The sequence below is a fragment of the Camelus ferus genome, chromosome 33 (assembly GCF_009834535.1).
Source record: "Camelus ferus isolate YT-003-E chromosome 33, BCGSAC_Cfer_1.0, whole genome shotgun sequence".
Taxonomy (NCBI): Eukaryota; Metazoa; Chordata; class Mammalia; order Artiodactyla; family Camelidae; genus Camelus; species Camelus ferus.
In genome coordinates this window covers 9443833-9460436 of record NC_045728.1, presented here as the reverse complement: position 1 = coordinate 9460436, position 16604 = coordinate 9443833, and the positions used below count along the sequence as shown (strand labels likewise).

The window sequence follows — 16604 nt, the reverse complement described above, 5'->3', positions numbered from 1 at the left end:
CACAGTAATTTTATTTTATATACATTATCTCCTCTGACAGCATCAGCAGTTCTGTGTGATAAGCAGGGATCAAGATCTTCCTTTTGTAGATGAGAAAACTGAACCTCCGAGAGGTTATTTGGCTGAGTCCCCAAAGTTAGAAAGTGGACCTTTTGATGCAAAAGTCAGCGTGCTTTCCCCTGGGTCCTGTGGTTATGAGGCTCACACAGTCTCGGGGTTTGCCCATTATCCACCTGAGAAGGGCCTGGAAGGTAGACAATGATCGCAGAGAAGGGCTTTCAAGAGTAAATTAAGCATGTTTGAGCACTGCCGCCAGTTCTCCAGCATCCAAGGCACAAATCAAAATAAAAAATCAGCAAGTTGCTGGCCCTGCCCTACTAATCCGCCCCTGCAAATTGCCATCTGAACCTCAGGCCAGCGGTTTGTGTGGGAAACACAGCTCCCTGTTTTCAAATCCGCACTTAGGGGACACGTGTTTTTTGCTGGGACTCTGACATGTGCTCTTGTAGAGAGGGTTCTCGTTAAATATATGTTGAAATAAACAGTAATTGAATCGTCGCAGGGTGTTCTGACGCTAGCCATGTTCCCTTGGGGGTTAAATGGGGGTCAATGTGTCTTTTCTGCCAGTCCCAGGAGGCCACAGGGTGACCCATGCCAGGGAAGGTGATACTGACAAGGCAGCGCCAGTCTAGATGAGGAGTGGGAGCTGGCAGTGGCTCAGTGGCATTCCTAGAGGATCAGTGATTTGCTGGTGGAGAGAACTGGGTGGGTCTACGATTACACTGAGATGGACAGAGGGCTGGGGAAGAAGAGCCAAAGTGTGAGGAGGCAGGGGGACCTCAGAACCAGGTCCCCAGCAAGTCCTGGCATGTGGTAGGGGATGGTGGTAGAAAGCTGGGTTTAGGGAGGCAAGGAAAGGCCTCCTCTGGCAGGTTGTCACCTGGGGCGTGCTAGGTAAGGGAAGGGGGTCTGCTAAGCAAACTGGAGTGTCCTAGAGGGCAGCGGTGGGACCTGAAACATTTGGGGGGAACTGAACTGCCATCCCTTCCTCCCTCTAAACCAAGGGCTTGCCTGTAGCTGTAGAAGTCGTCTCTCCCTCAGCCCTGCTGCGTCTGTCTTATCAAAAACCAGGGTCTGAGTCCAGAACACAGTGGAACATGACATAGAGGAGGCCAGAGTAGACAGGCCTCGGCTGCTCCCACAAACCTGCAGAAGATATGGACCCTGGGTTTGCTTGGCCAATTCCAACCGCAGTTTTATCTCCCTGCGGTTCAAAGAAGGTCTGGATCTTCAAGCTACATTTAGGGTTAATTTAAAGTGCGTCCTCCCCTCTCTTTGGGTGTCTGCCCCTCCTGTCCCCAGGGGCAAGCTTTTACCTTCTTGGGAAGAGGACCTACAGCAGGGTTGGCTGTGGGCTGAAGGGACTGGCAAGTGTGCCCATTTTGAGGCTGAGGTCGGGTGGCTCAGTGCTCCGTCACCCAGGAGCGGGGGTCACAAGTCACAAGTCAGCCACTATGTTGGGTGCTCGGTGTCCCGCGCAAGTATTCCTGTGTGCAAGAAATCGTTGTGTAACTGTGTGACTGTTCAGGTGTGGCGAGTCCCTCGTAAGACGTGCCCTGGCTTTTACTGCCTCTATGCAGGGCGTGTATTTACTGTGCTTGGGGCAGGGGCAGTCGAGCTCGATCAAGGGTAGTTGTGGTGCCCAGAGTAATTGCAACTACGTGAGTTCCACCATGGGGGCGGGTTCATTTGGACTCTGATGTGCCCGTTGTGTTCTCGGAGCTAATTTTCTCTGGATCTCGGCGCTCCCCCGGAGGTGGGGATGCGGCAGGGGGGCGGGGGAGGTGGTCGTGTGGCGGGACAGGGGGCCGCGCAGCCAGGAAAGGAGACGGGCCGCGGGTTAGGACGACCTCGGAAGTGACCCGGCAGAAGAGGCGAGAACTCCAGCGAGGACCGGCGAGCCCCCGGCGACTCCCGATTGCCGCAGGGCGGACGGGCGGGGGGCCGCGCGCGCGCTGCCTTGACTTCCCCATCCCCGCGCGGGGGAGGGGCCGCAGCGGAGAAAGTGCGCGAAGCGGACGCGGCGGCGAGCCTCACACGTGACGGCGCCGCGCCGAGCCGAGCGGGACCCGGCGGCGGCGGCGGCGGCAGGCGCAGCGGGGCGGCCTGGAGCCCCGGGAGCGGCGCGCGCGGCCCCGGCCCGGCCGGCGTCCCGGCCTCGCGCTGCACATTCTCTCCTGGCGGCGGCGCCACCTGCGGTCGCGTTCGCCCGAACATGGCGACACGGAGCAGCAGGAGGGACTCGCGACTCCCCTTCCTCTTCGCCCTGATCGCGCTGCTGCCGCCCGGGGCTGTCGGCGAGGTCTGGCCGCAGACGCTGCCCGGCGGCCGCGCGCTCCGGCCCCAGGACCGGGGCTTCCTCGTGGTGCGGGGCGACCCGCGCGAACTGCGGCGGTGGGCGCGCGGGGCGCCCCGGGGGGCGGATGAGAAGCGGCTCCGGAGGAGACGGAGCGCTGCCCTGCAGCCCGAGCCCATCCAGGTGTACGGACAGGTGAGCGAGCGGGGGCCCCCCGCCTTCCCCCGGCTGTCCCCTCTCCCTGCGCTGCTTCACCCCCGCATCTATCCTTTGCAGTCGCCTCCCAGGTGCAGGCACCGCTGGGGACTTCCCGGCTGGCGTTTGTTTTTCCCCTTCTCGCAGGAGTACGACCGTCAGCATTTGAATTGCCTTGATCTTTCCTTTTTCCTGTCAATTTTAGCAAACGGACTCCAGGTCGCTCTCGGGGTGCACTGCCTGTTTCCCCAGGGTGTGTGCACCCCTCTGGAGTTTCCGGCAGGTATCGGAGGGGTGCAGCTTCATTTAACGCGTGGATAGAAAACGGGCTTTCTTTAGTGTAGCATCAGTTGGCAGCGGAGGCGAGCCTCCTGCAGTTGCTGTACGTTCACCCAGAACACTAAGCGGAGGGGGTTTCCACACTTAACATTTTTTAAATCCACAATTAAGGTGGGCAAACCTGAAAGCTTGACTCTTGGAATAGTCAAAGCAAGAGAGGGTGTGTTTGTGTGTGTGTGTGTGGGTGTGTGTGTGTAAGGGCAGAATTTTTTTTTGTTGGGGGGGTGAGGTTCTATCTATTCCCTTCCTCTTCAATTCAAAATATTGACTTTATTTTGGGCATGAATATCCTTCATGACCCTTGGGGATTTGAAAGCCTGCGAGAATTTGGTGGGCATTATTATTCAGCAGGTGATTTATTTCTATCCAGGCAATGGGTTTATTAGATCATAGGTGACATGAATTTCACTTGTATGCCTGGACTTGCTGCTGGCCATTGCAAACCGAGTTTGTGGGTTAGTATCAGCATTGGCAAAATTAATTTTACTGAGTTATTGTCTCATGAGATGCCCAGTCCTGTGGTTGAGATTGACATCAGCAAAAACGAGAAGGTCGGTGGGGGAGGGAAAAATGGAACCAGTGGTGGTGGTAAATTACACAATCTCTAGAGTCAAAACCTTCCCTTTAAAGTAGACATGAAAAGATTAGTCTGAGTTCTGCGTCTCTTCACTGATTTTTTCCCTTTAGCCGTTTCTTGAGGAAATATACAGAGTTAAACGTTCAACCCTTTAAGCCAGGAAGAACGTTATAAACCACCTCACCTTACTGTGTCATTTTGTTGATGAAGCAACCAAAGCTGGAAAAGGTGAAGAGACCAGCCCAAGGTCATGTGGGGCAGGATTGCTGGCTCTTTAGTTTTTGTCTGCATTGTCTCAGTGACCTTTGAGTGATCAGACAGTAGCCCCTCTACACAGTGCTACTTAAGTAACTCCTTTCTAAAGTAAAACGTATGTGATAAGAAAGGGGATAGGGATGGAGTGAGGAGGTAGGAGCTTTTGACTTCCATCCACCACCAGCCCCTGGGCAGAAGTCTGTGCCTGGGGGCTTGGGTCTGCTGGTGGGCATGGGCTGCTGGAGCCTGCCTTCGTGGCTCCCTCCTGGGTCTAGATCTTTGTTCCCCTCCCCACCCCCATCTGGAACTTCTTTTGTTTTGTTGCAAGATCCTTGCCCTCCCCGGGACTGGGATGACAGCATCCTGATGGAGGGTGGTGGAGGGAAAAAGAGAGGCTCCCTTGTTGACTGACTCTTCCCAGTCAGCCCAGCTCTGCTCTGGGCTTGAGTCAGCTTTCTGGGGACTGGGAGTGGGGAGCAGTGGGAGACATCCCTTCCAGAGCTCAGCTCCCCCCAAAGCTATAGTTTGGGCTGCGGGAAGAGCTTCCTGGTCGTGAAAATATGCACACAGGTGCCATTTCTTCCTTGGGTTCGGTTTGTGAGAGCTCCCAGGGGTTTAGGGCTAGTTAAAGATGAGCTGTGTTCTCCTCAAGAGTGACTAAAAAACCCTCGCCTGTTATATTTCTGAGCCAGCCAGACTGAGTTTGGTTCTGTGGAAGGATGGACAACTAGCTGTTAAACTCCTAATGAGGAATTCCTACCAAGGATGGGGACACTGTTTTTTCTTCTCTAAGGCTTCCTCCCTGTGCTATTGTTCTCGGTTGCCCCGAGGTTAATAACAGTGGGACTAACCTGACTCTATAAGGATTTGAGTTAGACCGAAGGAGGGACTTCCTGGTTCTGGGCTTTCTGCCACAAGCACTATCTGCTGCGGAGCCTTCAGACTAGCAGGCACAGGAACCAGGGACTGAAGGGGTTCGCCCTGTCCCTCTTGGAGCTCTGAAGGGACTCCCATTTATTTGGAATGATCTTTCTAGCAAGGTGACCATTTGTCTCTGTTTTCCCTGGGGCAGACCTGGTTTATAAGTTGTCCCTGTTGGTTATGAAAAGTGCTGTGTTCACTCTCAAAAGTGTCAGGATGCAGCTTATAAATTATACGGCCACTCTGCTTCCAGCCCTAAGCAAGTTCCCCCTTCATACTCCACCCCAGCCTCGCCCTTTAACTTTTAAACGTAAGGAACTGCAACTTTTTCCATAGTATCGCTTGAATTCAGTGTGGTTCTATATAGGGGTGGGGTGCAGATGAGGGGGGGATTTTTTTCATCCCTGCTTTCATAAAGGAGGAGATAAAACAGATGCAAGCATACAGGCATGTAAACTATACCAGGAGGGGACAAGTAAACAGGGACAGTAAACCAGCCACCACTCTTCAGGGCGGGGGTGAGTGGGTTGCAGATATGGGCGGGCACGGGAGACAGAGTGATAAAGGGGCAGTGGGTTCGGCCACTCTGCAGCTTCTTGCCCTCTGACCTTTGAGCGAGGTTAAGAGGATGCCTGGCAGAACAGATTAGGGCTGGAAGCAGAAGCTGCCTGACTGCTGAAGCCCTAGGGGTGATGCTCAGGCCACCAGCTTCAGGGAGGGGAGCAGGAGGACTTTTGCTTCTGAGAAAGAGCCCTTTGCTGGAGTCCACGTCAGTGGTTTTCCTCTGGCTCCGCTAACCTGTGGAGTAAACGAGGCTTAGTTGCATTCCTTCTAAAAGGTCCAAGGAGGGGGATTGCATAGTTCCTGTCGCACTGAATTTCTTCCTGATTTTATGGCAGCCCCATGCCTCTGTGCCACCTGCTTTTTCCTCCGCCTCAGATAGTCTTCCCCTACCTCTGTCTTTGCCTGCAAAACCTCTGTTCCGTTCTTCAGCGTCCAGGGAATACGTCTTAGTATTCCCAGGCTCTGGTGGGAAGGGTTCTCCTGAGCTTGGGTACCGCACTTCGTGCCTTGTGTTCTAATTGCTTGTTTAACCATTTCGTCTCCCAGTTTGCTCCTTGAGGGCATAGAGCAAGTCTCTTCTCTGTGTCCCTGGCACTAGGGAGGCCCTTAATGACTATTTGTGGACTGACTGCCCACCTGGAAGGAGAGAGGCCTGGAGGGTGGGAAGGACTTCCAAGTGACAGGAAAGGTGTTCACAAGGAGGGCTGTGGTGAGCCCACAAACGGAGAGTGGGAATGAGCCCTGATTATCCTGTGCTATTCTGGGGTTTATTTTGAATGAAGAGCTGGGATTCTATTGTACAGGAGGCTCCCTTTTAGGGCTGTCATGGTATTGCTAATGGTATTGTTTTGGGGAAAAATCCTCTGGAATGAAGCGCAAAGCCTAACAGGATTTGCAGGTTTGTTTTCCTTCCAGTGAGCTCTCTCTTCGTAATTCCTGCTTTTTAGAGGCCAGGGAGTATTCAGTGTCCTGATTTGAGACTGAAAATAAAGTGTCTGTTACAGCAGAAGGGTTGGAGGACAAAGAGCCTGCTTTGGGGGCGGAAGACTGTTTAACTTCAGATCTTTTTGGGGTAGATTCTTGACGATACACTTGCTTGGGAAATAACTGGCTGGTTGACTCTGAAGTTAGGACGTTTGACCCGTATGCTTCCAAAAGACGAGAAGGCGAAGCATTTGCCGTTTCAAGTTGGCTCCTTCTACGCAGATGAAGGGTTGTTTGGCATGTTGGGTTGGCTTGATAAAGGGTGTGACCTTGAAAAACTTCCTGGTCCCACTTGGCATCTGTTCTTGTACACAGTTCTTGGCTCCGTCTCTGGCCACTGTTTAGTTCTTTAATAGCTTGCAGGTCTTGGGGCATAGTGGGTGGAGGCTTCAAAAGGTTGAAGGAATGGGAGGAAAAGGGGACAGGGAAGAGGAGTGAGGAGATGGAGAGACTGAAAGGGATGAAATAAAAAGACATCCAATCCGTTTATTTAGCTTTCAGTAGGTAATACATGTTTACAAAACAATTGTACACAAGAGTATGCAGTGAGAGGTAAATTTCCCTCCCTCACTTGTGTCCCCATTCACCCAGTGTCCCTTCCTCATTGAAAACTACGGTCATCAGTTTTTTGTATGTCCTTCCAAAAACATTCTATACGTATGTAACATGTAGGGACATAAAATTTGAAACTCGAAATATCGGTGGCTTTCTGTTATCCATAGCCCCATGAATAATGAAATTAAGCCAAGCTCCAAAATATATTTATGGCCTTAAGACTGTCGGTAGGAAGGGAGTTACCCAAAGTGTTGTCGTATAAAATAGTGTTACTTTTCCTCCAGGCCAGGGGAAAATAGTGTTCCACTTGGAGGGTTCCTGCAGGAGAGCGGTAGCGTGTAGCCTTCTTGTAACTTGGGAAGATGCTGGAGGGCAGTTCCCTGGCGATGTCTGGCCCAGGTTTGTGAGAACGTCAGAATATAGAGATGGTGGATCTTGGTTTTAACTCATGTTCTTTTCCAGACTGTTTTCTTTATATTCTGTAAAATGGAGTTAATAGTATGCTTAACAAATTGCTTTGAGACCTGGGATCCAGGAGGCAGATTCTAACAGCAACTAACATCCCAGAGCAAAAGATGGATGTTGTAGGAACATTTCATCATCATATTTTGGTCTGTTCCTCCTTAGAGATGACAGCCATCTTTGTATTGTCATTGTTTAATCCCAGGGCCATGGGTAGATACAGCCAGCCTCGTACCGTCCCCTGTAACAGCACAGACCCAGGAGCATGCAGATAATCTGGGGAGCAGCTGATCCAAAAAATAAACTGTTTGCCTTTGTTATGTATTTATTTAGTCTTTTCTTTTAAGCATCTGCATACCTTCCTAATTAAATTTTCCTTAGGTGAATATGAAAATGAGTTTGCATTCTTTGTGCAGCTGATATGCAAAATGGCTGGCAAAAACGTGCCAGGGAAAGCCAGTTTGGAGTTTAGAATTTTTGACAGTAATTCAGATGCAGAGCGTTTGAGAGTTGACCGCGTAGAAACGTATTAAAGCTGAGGTCTGATATTAACCTTTCCTCCATTTTTTTAAGGTTCAGGTGGGATGGAAAGCAGAGGAGGACTCTCTGTATTTTGGTTTCATTTCTGGCGGGATTTGTGTTTTGCAGAAAGCAGTCTGGGCTGCAGGGCCAAGGCCTTGTCTTTGTTGAGCCTGGAACCATCCTGTTGTGTTCGCTAGGTGTGCCAGAATCCATCGGGAACGTGGCATATTCAGTCCAGCCACAGAGATGCCGAAATCAATTCCCCTCCATTTAAAACGAGCCGCAGTTAATTTCGACCTAATTTATTGGTTTATCGACCTGTGGACCTTGGGCCTCCGAAGAAGTGGCATGGACAGCCTTCTAGCGTTGAGGTGGCTGATGGTGCTATAAATCAGAGAAGGCAGGTGGGCTGCTGATCAGGATTTGGGTTTCGTACTATGTTATTGTGAGACCCTCAGTTTTTGTTTGTTTTTTTTTTTAACATGAGGCCTGCTTCGTGCATTTTGGGGTGGGTTCCATAAAAATAGGACTTTGTAACAGTCACGACTGCTATAGGGAGTTAAAAATAATTACAAAATTCTGTTACTCACTGAGTGACTTTTAATAATAATGGTATAATAGAGGTAACTACTGCCAGCCAGGAGCCAGAAGAGCCTATCTCTTGGCCTCATGACAGGTCTCCTCTCTGATGGCTGGATGATGACCGAAATACTTGGTCCCTGTGCTGGCCGGTGTGTCTGCCAGCCATATATGGTGGCTGAGCACTTGAATTGTGGCTGATATGACCAAAGAATTTATTTCCTTTCATTGAATTTTAATCAAGTTAAATTTAAGTTTATTTTTAAGATTTTTTTGTGGGGGGGAGGTAATTAGGTTTGTTTGTTTGTTTATTTATTTATTTTTAGAGGAGGTCCTGGGGATTGAACCCAGGGCCTTGTGCATGCTAAGCATGTGTTCTACCACTTGAGCTATATCCTTCCCCGCCAAGTTAAATTGAAGTTTAAATGGCCACTTATGGCCTTTGGACGGCCTAGCTTTAAGGTTACCAGAGGCCTCCCTTTCCCAGTGGTGGCAACGGCTGCTTCACCCAGGAGAGAAGCTGTAACCACAGCAAGGCCAGCCTTTGTTTCCACCACAAACGGGAGGGAAGGCGAGAGTCGAGGGCTGCGTCTGAATGTCAGGTTTGGGCGGCAGCTGACAGCTGGATTGAGTGTCTGGAGGGTTGTGTGTCTGGAGCTGGTGGCCTTTTCTTTCCTGGGTAGGGATGCTTGGGCGGGGAGCTGGCGGGGGCGGGGGTGGGGGCGGGGGTGGCATGTGCATCTTAGCGCTGCCTCTGCACAGTTGCCTCCTCCTATCTGGGGCTTGGGCGCTGAAGGCCGACCTCAGGGCCTTGACTTTGGACGTGGCCGTGCGCAGACGGCCCACTTGGCCGAGGTGCTGTGCAGACCCCGCGCGTCTGTTCAGCCGCGATAGCTGTAACCGCTGCCTTGACGGTGGGGCCATCTCCCCACCCCGCCCTCGGCTTCCTGTGCATCTCACCTCTGCGGAGCCCAGTGTGTCTTCCGTCCCTGCGGCCCGCAAGCGGGCATGAAGACAGACAGCGCGGGCGGGTGGCCTTCATCACGACGCGTGCCCCCCTTCCCTGCCGGCCCTCCGAGTCCGCGTGCCATGGTTCTTGCTGCTGCCGCAGGCTTGGCTCGGGAAATCCGGACCCTTCACCATGATTTATCTCCAGTCTCCTGAATTAGATTAAAAACACAGCTACGGATTCTCAGAAAGGCAGGCTGATGTGATTATGTCCCCAATCGGAGTGGCAGACAAGGGCAATAAAAAGATGTATCATTCGTGTTTTGTGCTGTGGAAGGGCCGGTGTGGGGTTATTCCCCTCCCCATTTGTTTTTGTTTTTGTTTTTTAAATGAAGAAGGTAACTGATATTGCTTCTTTTCTTTAGAAGTCTGTTGAATAGAAACCCTCTGCCTGCAAATAACTGGGTTAAAGAGGGTGATTCTTAAATAAAATAAAAGGGTTGGAGCCAATGAGTTGAGTCCTGAATTGGGATTTTAATATGTTAGTTGGTACTGAGGTGAGATCCCTTCTATTTTGAGGGGTTGGGGAGCTTTGGACTCGGCTGTGCGCAGACGGCCAATGTCGTGATGAAAATTTTCACTTCCGGGAAGCCTCTGTAGCCCAAAGAAATTGGGCAAAGCTGGGACTAGCTGATGGAGCTTGGAGGGCCAAGGTTAAAACCGACCTTGGGAGAGAGGCTAGCTTAGGGACTGTCACCGGGAAGCCTCAAGTGGGTGCCTCTGAGATGAGCCATACGTGTGGGAGAGGGCCAGATAGTAAAGGACCCTGTTTCTCTGTTAGCCCGGAGGATACATGCAAGACCCCTTTGGGTCTTCCCCAGGGACCAGGAGAGGCAGACTCACGCTGGCCTGCCCCAGGATCCCAGCAGAGGAAGCTGCTGATGGCGGGGAGTGGGGACCCCGAATGGAGCAGGGTGAGTGGCCCGTGAAACTGGGGGAGTGTTTGGAAGAGACTTGAAATATTTTAAACCTGTGCTCAATTAATTGAGTTAACATGAGATTGTGTCCTGATAACTTACCTCATCTGTGTATATTTAGTTCCCTGAAGTTTTCTCACTGAGTAGTTCTTAAAAAAAAAAAAAAAATCCTGCAGTGAACGGGTGCACGTGGTTTGCTGAAGCTGGCGAGGCGTGCTGCTGCTGGAGGTGATGCAGGGGTTACTGCGGAGACGAGGCCTCACATCTTCAGAGAAGGGCCAAGGCGGGGATGTGGAGAGCTGGATGGCAGTGAAAGGGCTGGCATCACCGGGTTGGGGGAGTTAAGCTAGCGGGGGGTGTCTGAGGAGCGTTCGCCTGCCCTTCGGGGAGCAGAGGCATCTCGCTGAGTGGCCAGCCATGCTCTTGGGTTTGATGAGCTCTTTCCTGCCCACAAGCTCCCCTCAAAGTGCGGCAGAGAAGCCACTGGTAAGGTGAGGCCTGGAGGCATTTGGTTGTGGGATGCAATATAAATGCTTTCCCCATGAGGCCAGGAAAGTGCTAGAAATCCGTGCCACCTCTGCGTTGGAACCGGAGGTTGGGTTTCCCCAGATTCCAGCTCAGGTGTGGAGCCAGGGGAAGGCTGCCTGTGCGCTGGGTTTGGCTGTGACTGCCTTCTGAGCTGGACCCGGAAGGGCTGTGTCTCTTCCCTGCACTCGGGCCTCAGGGTTCCAGTCCTGTTGATGCTCGTGGTAATTTTTTAATGTACAGCCTTGTTGTGAAGAACCGTTTATGTTGGTATAAAGATGCTACCGCTGACAAGGGGGAAATAATGCTTTAGTGTTTCGGAGTTTCTGAAATATATTCATGGATAACAACTCATTTGATGCTCATCATGGTCCAGTGAAATTGGCAAGCTAAGGCTTATTACTCTCATCTCACAGATGAGCATCTTGAGGCTCAGAAAGGTGAAGGGAGGTACCCAAAATTGTGCAGCTGGGAAAGCCTCGAGACCAAGCCTCTGACTTGCCTCAAATTCACGGTGACACCTTTGACTCTTGTAAATAGTCCAGTGAAAGTTCTGCACTCAGCCAAGGGTCCGGTGGCCATGATCTCTTTTGTTCCTCCTTCAAAACCTTGAGATCTCATATAATTCTGCCCTTCCCTTGGCTCTCCTGTCCACACCAGTTTTTTTTTTTTAATTGAAGTAGAGTTGATTTACAATGTTGTGTTAGTTTCAGGTGTACAGCAAAGTGATTCATTTATATATATATATTCTTTTTCAGATTCTTTTCCGTTGTAGGTTATTACAAGCTATTGAATATAGTTAGTTCCCTGTGCTATACAGTAGGTCCTTGTTGTTGATACACTGGTTTTCCATTAACAAAATTCCTCAAGTCGCGGGTCCCTCCCCGCTCCTGGCTTTCACCCTGTTCTTCCTCTGCATCTGTCTTCTCTGTTCTCCATCCGCTTTGCCCAGACTCCTCCCTCTTCAGCCTTATAGTACCCACTGGGGGGGTCATGTCTTCAAGGCAGTCCTGTACTTGGTTATGTACCCCCCGCCCCCATTTAACAACTGTAAGCATTATTCGTGGAATTAATTGTTTAATGTTTGCTTCCCCTGCCAATCTAAGAGCCACAAGGCAGGACCTGGAGGCCTGCTGTTTTCGTAACAACTAGTGTGGCATCTGGAGTGTAGTGAGTGCTCAGTAAATAGTTACTGCACGAGTGAGGTGGGGGGTGGCGGCGCTGTGTGTGGTGAAGCTGCAGAGTCAGAGTGGAGGTTCGGGGAAAGTGGAAGTTCTGGAACCATCCTCGAGAGCTCACAGGAATAGCTTTGGGTCCAGAGGTGAATCCTTGTCTAAGGCTGCTCCTGGTTCAGGGTGTCAGCAGGGGAAGGTGCTGGCAAGGGGCTTGCTGTGCTCCGTGCTGTGCACCCCGCTCTGGGGCCCTGGGTTTTAAGGCGGTATGGAAACACCACCTCTAGATCATTCCTTGGGCTTAACCTCATCTGCAAGATGCGGACGCTTCCTTCTGGCCCTGATATTTTCTTGCTTCCCAACTGGTACACTACAGGGTGATTATTTTCACGACAGATTTTTCACAGGTTCTTTCTAATAGGGAGCCCTTGCGGAACAGCAAAGCCTGCCGTTTGCTGACTGACAGAGTGGGGGTCACCAGGACGGGGTGGCAGATAGAGGTCAATGGCAGACAGATTTGCATGCCAAAGGTCACTCAGAAATAAAGTCTCTGAACGGATATTGCAAGTCAGGAAGAGGCAAATACATACATCTAAAGAGAGCTCGTGACTCCAGTTAAGGAGATGATAGTGAAATGCTGAGTTTTTAAGCCCCAGGTCATTCTCGCTTTGTTTCCTCATCTGTAAAATGGGCTGCCTGCATTTATCAGCGATGTAGTTAACGGGTTCTGAGGGCGAAGTGAAGCGTTGTTGACAACAGTCAAGTGAGTGAGCGGAGCGTCCAGAACAGGGGCCTGTCTACAGGGAGCTCGTAAACTAGATTTTGGCTCTCCTTCTGGGGTGGAGGAGCATCTGGGGAGGAGAATAAGCTTACTAAATATAGTGGGAACACAGTCTTGAAAGGGGACAGGCCGGGGCGATTTGCATAACCAGCATTTAGGTCGTGCACACAGATGATTTGAGAACCTTATTATTCTTGGACCCCCAGGAGTCCGTCTTTGGCTTCCTCGGGCCCGTCCCGGAGTCCTGAGGATTCAGCAGCGGCTTCTGTCCTGGCAGTTGAAGGACAGGATATTTGTTTTCTCTTTTGCTGTAGAATTTTAAAAATGCCTCTCTGTATTTCATTGCTAGTGAGGCAAAGGAGTGAACCAGACTGGCTTACTTGTCCGCCTCATCCTGCGTTCTGGAAGGAAGCTTGAGGAGCAGTGAGGATTCAGGCTATGGGTGTTTGGGACATCCTGATCTTCAGGTCTGACCGATTTGGAAGAGGTAATGGCAGAAGAGATGACGGGAGACAGAGTGCGACCCGTTCCATTAAGGGACCCCATCTTCCTGAATGACTCAGTGACGATACAGATTTTGGTGGATTTTATTGTAAATTCCTTGTTTGCTGGTCAGATCTGCCACACTGATTTCCCCTAGAGGTGCTGTGTACTCTTGACAGGTGTGAAGTGAGAACAGAGACCCAAAGGGTACCCAGCCCCCAGTGGGCTGGTGCACAGGCTGTTGGGACTTTCACACAACAAACTATTTATTTGCCCTCCTATTTATAACAACCCAGAGCTTAGGGCTCGGGTGGCAGCAGCTTCGTCCCCGTCCCTGAGTAATGAGGCAAATCACGTAAACTCCTTGGAACGCCAGAGCCTGCCAGGAGACTGAGACAACATGGGTGACGTGGACCCAGGTGTGCCCGTCTGGGCTGGTGAGTGGACGCCAGCCCCAAGCCTGTGGCCATTTCTCCAGCCAGGGACCTGCGGGGATGCCTTGGCCCTGCAGATACTGCTGACAGCACTTTGAAGGATCGCTTTGGCCAGAGACCCACTCCTCAGCCTGCCTCCTCTGTGACTCATTCTAGCTGCGTATTTTGGTAGCAGGAAGGATCGAGATGAGAGGAAAGAAGAGCTTCTTAAGAGTGGGAGCTCTTCGGTATTGGATCAGCCCTTGAGAAGTACTGTGCCCTTCACAGGTCGTAGGTAGAGGCTTTCAAAAAAAATTGAGATGAAATTCACAGAACATGAGGTTAGCCATTGTCAAGTGAGCAGTTCAGTTCAGTGGCATTTAGTACACTCGCAGTGTTGTGTAACCACCACCTCTGTCTAGCTCCAAACGCTTTTCATCACTCCAAAATAAAACCTCTTACCCATTAACTGCCTACTCCCCGCCTCCCCCAGCCCCTGGCAGCCACAAGTCTGCTTTCTGACTCTCTGGATGTTCCTGTTCTGGATATTTCATATACATGGAACCATGTAATAGGTGACCTTCTGTGTCTGGCTTCCTTCACTTAACGTAGTATTTTTGAGGTTTGTCTACATTGTGGCATATATCAGTAGATCTTAGAGTTTTAACAGCTGCTGAAGATACCCAAAGACAAACTGCCCACGGAAAGAATGAGCTTTCTTAGCCACTGCCATTTAAGCCCCAGGGTCTGCTGGCAGGAAGGGGAGTGAACTAGATCCATCGTTCCCCAAGAAGCTGCATTAAAGACACCAGGGGTGTGTCTTAAAAGATGCCAATTCCTGCCTCTAGTCAGAGGGGTCTGAATCAGCAGGGTGGGGTCTCCCTGGGGACTCTGAATGTCAGCCGAGTTTGGGACCCCTGGACCAGGTGACTTCTAGGGGGCTATCTTGACCCTTAACGACCTGCCCCCCACCCTACTTGCGCCCCAGTTGCTGTTTGTTCTTTGTGATGCAGTTTCTGTGTGCAGGGGCTTCTGTAGCATATGATTTTTCTGTTTGCCTTCCGTGGGGAGGCGGTGGGCCCCCCTCCCTGCTGCTTTTTACAGCTCCAATTAATTGTGTCTCATTTATCAAGCTCCAGCTACGCCCCGTGAGCTGGAGATGGGAGAGGGAAGGTTGTTCACGCCCCGGGGTTGTAGTTACAACTGACTGCACATCAAGGTTATGTTCTGGAAAAGCCACCCTCCCACCCCCTCCCACTAGCTCCCAGACCAGCGTCTTCTGGGTCTGTGTGTGCCCACCCCTTCTCGCCTTGGTGGTCTGTGGGTCCCACGTGAGCAGGGCTGGTAGAAGAGGTCTGGGAGCTCGCAGCTGCACGAGGGGGCTGGTGACGGGCAGGGGGCTCACGGGGAGAGGCGGTGGCGGTGGTGGTGGCGGGTATGGAAAAAGACACAAACGAAGGAAACCACCCACAAAGCGCGGGGGTCTAGCGCAGGGCCCTGCGGGCGCTCTTCGTTGCTGGGGGCTGCCCTGACTCCCGGGTTTCCTACCACTTTCTTTGGAGAGCCTGCTTTGACTTCTTCCTCTTTCCCCTGGGGTGGGGACGGGGCAGGGGTGGAGACCAAGGGGAGACGGAGGAGGAAAGTGAGGCCAGAGCGCAGGATGATGTCTCCGCCTTAGTAAAAGTGACAGCCTGCCAGCCTGCCTGGTGCACGGATTTCGTGGCTGCCGGGCTGGGGGGCGGGGCGGGGGACCAGGCAGCTCTGCAGGGAGTTACTCCCCTGACCAGGAGGTGCCCTTGCTGACTGCCAGCCAAGGGAAGGAGCTGAACTGTGTGTGTGAGTCGCCTGGTGGCCCTTGGACAAGCCATTTCTTGCCAGGGATTTTTCTTTTTTTCCTCCTCACTGGTCCGCCCTTTTACAGTCTGCTCTTAGGAATGAAAGGGACATCTAATAAAATCTTTTTTTTTTTTTTAAAGGTGTTTCACCGAGCTTGCCTTCCAGGCTTCCTTTGTGGAAAGGCCCTTGGAAGTTCTGCTGCCATCTTTTGTGCCCCGCTCACCCCTTCACCTCTCTTAGGATTGGCTGAAGGGGCCCCATAAATCTCACGTCCTCTGAGTAGAAAGGCTTCAGCAAGTCGTGTTCAGATCTCTTTCCCACTCTGATCACTGAAGGCTTTGTAACCTGTGCTGAGCCTTACTGGATTGTGAACCTGCCGGAGGGGCTGTTCTGAGGTTGCCCTAGTGCAGCCTTGCTGGGCTTTTTTTTAAATCCCAGACCCCGGAAGGACTTCAGTGATCCTTCTGGATTCCAGGTTCTTTACTGATGTTTGCTATTTATTCCCCTCTGGGTGTTTTGGAGGGAGAAGACTGTTAGCCTGAATTCCCGGGCCACCTGTGCTAATTCTTGGATGCTTCCAGATTCTTCCCAGAGGCGAGGCCTGGAAGGGGAGAGAGGGGAGGGAAGGCTGGAGGAAGGCGGCTGCGGGGGCGGCGGGGGGGGAGATGGCCTCACCTGCTTTCTCCTTGCAGCATCCTGGGCTGCATCATTTACTGACTTCTGTTTTTTTATTTGCACGTCTCTGTCGATGCTTGATTGGCCTTAACATCTCTGGGCATGAGAAGGAACATTTTGAAATGACATATTTCCTAAAAAAAAAAAAAAAAATCCAGGGTCTTTTTCTTTAAAGAGGCGTCATTTCAAAGATTCTTCCAAAAGAGCTTGGAGCCTGAATCAAATTAGATGCAGGTGCTTGAGGCCCAAAAGTAAAGGAGTTAAGGATTAGCCCCTGTGTCGTTCTGTCAGCCAAGTTTGTGGCACAGGTGTTTCCCTTCTCCCTTGTGACATCTGAGAGCATCTCAAGGAGGCGGGGGGTCGGGGACGAGGAAGGGAAAGGAGGAGGCAGCTGTTGGGGGGGAGGGTTTTCTGCTGCAGAGCCTTGATAGGAAGATAGCTCAAAGGGCATGCCGGCTCAGGCGTGTCTTCTGCATCCATCCAAG

General features: G+C 51.5%; 1 protein-coding gene across 1 annotated transcript in view; it reads left to right on the top strand.

The window, feature by feature from the left end:
• Positions 1 to 1853: 1853 nt before the first annotated feature.
• Positions 1854 to 16604, top strand: part of SORL1 (sortilin related receptor 1) — a 147583-nt gene continuing 132832 nt past the window's right edge. Inside the window, 1 exon segment of the mRNA XM_032472526.1 lies at positions 1854 to 2551. Within this exon segment, the coding sequence (XP_032328417.1) occupies positions 2276 to 2551 (276 nt within the window). The 5' untranslated portion in view covers positions 1854 to 2275.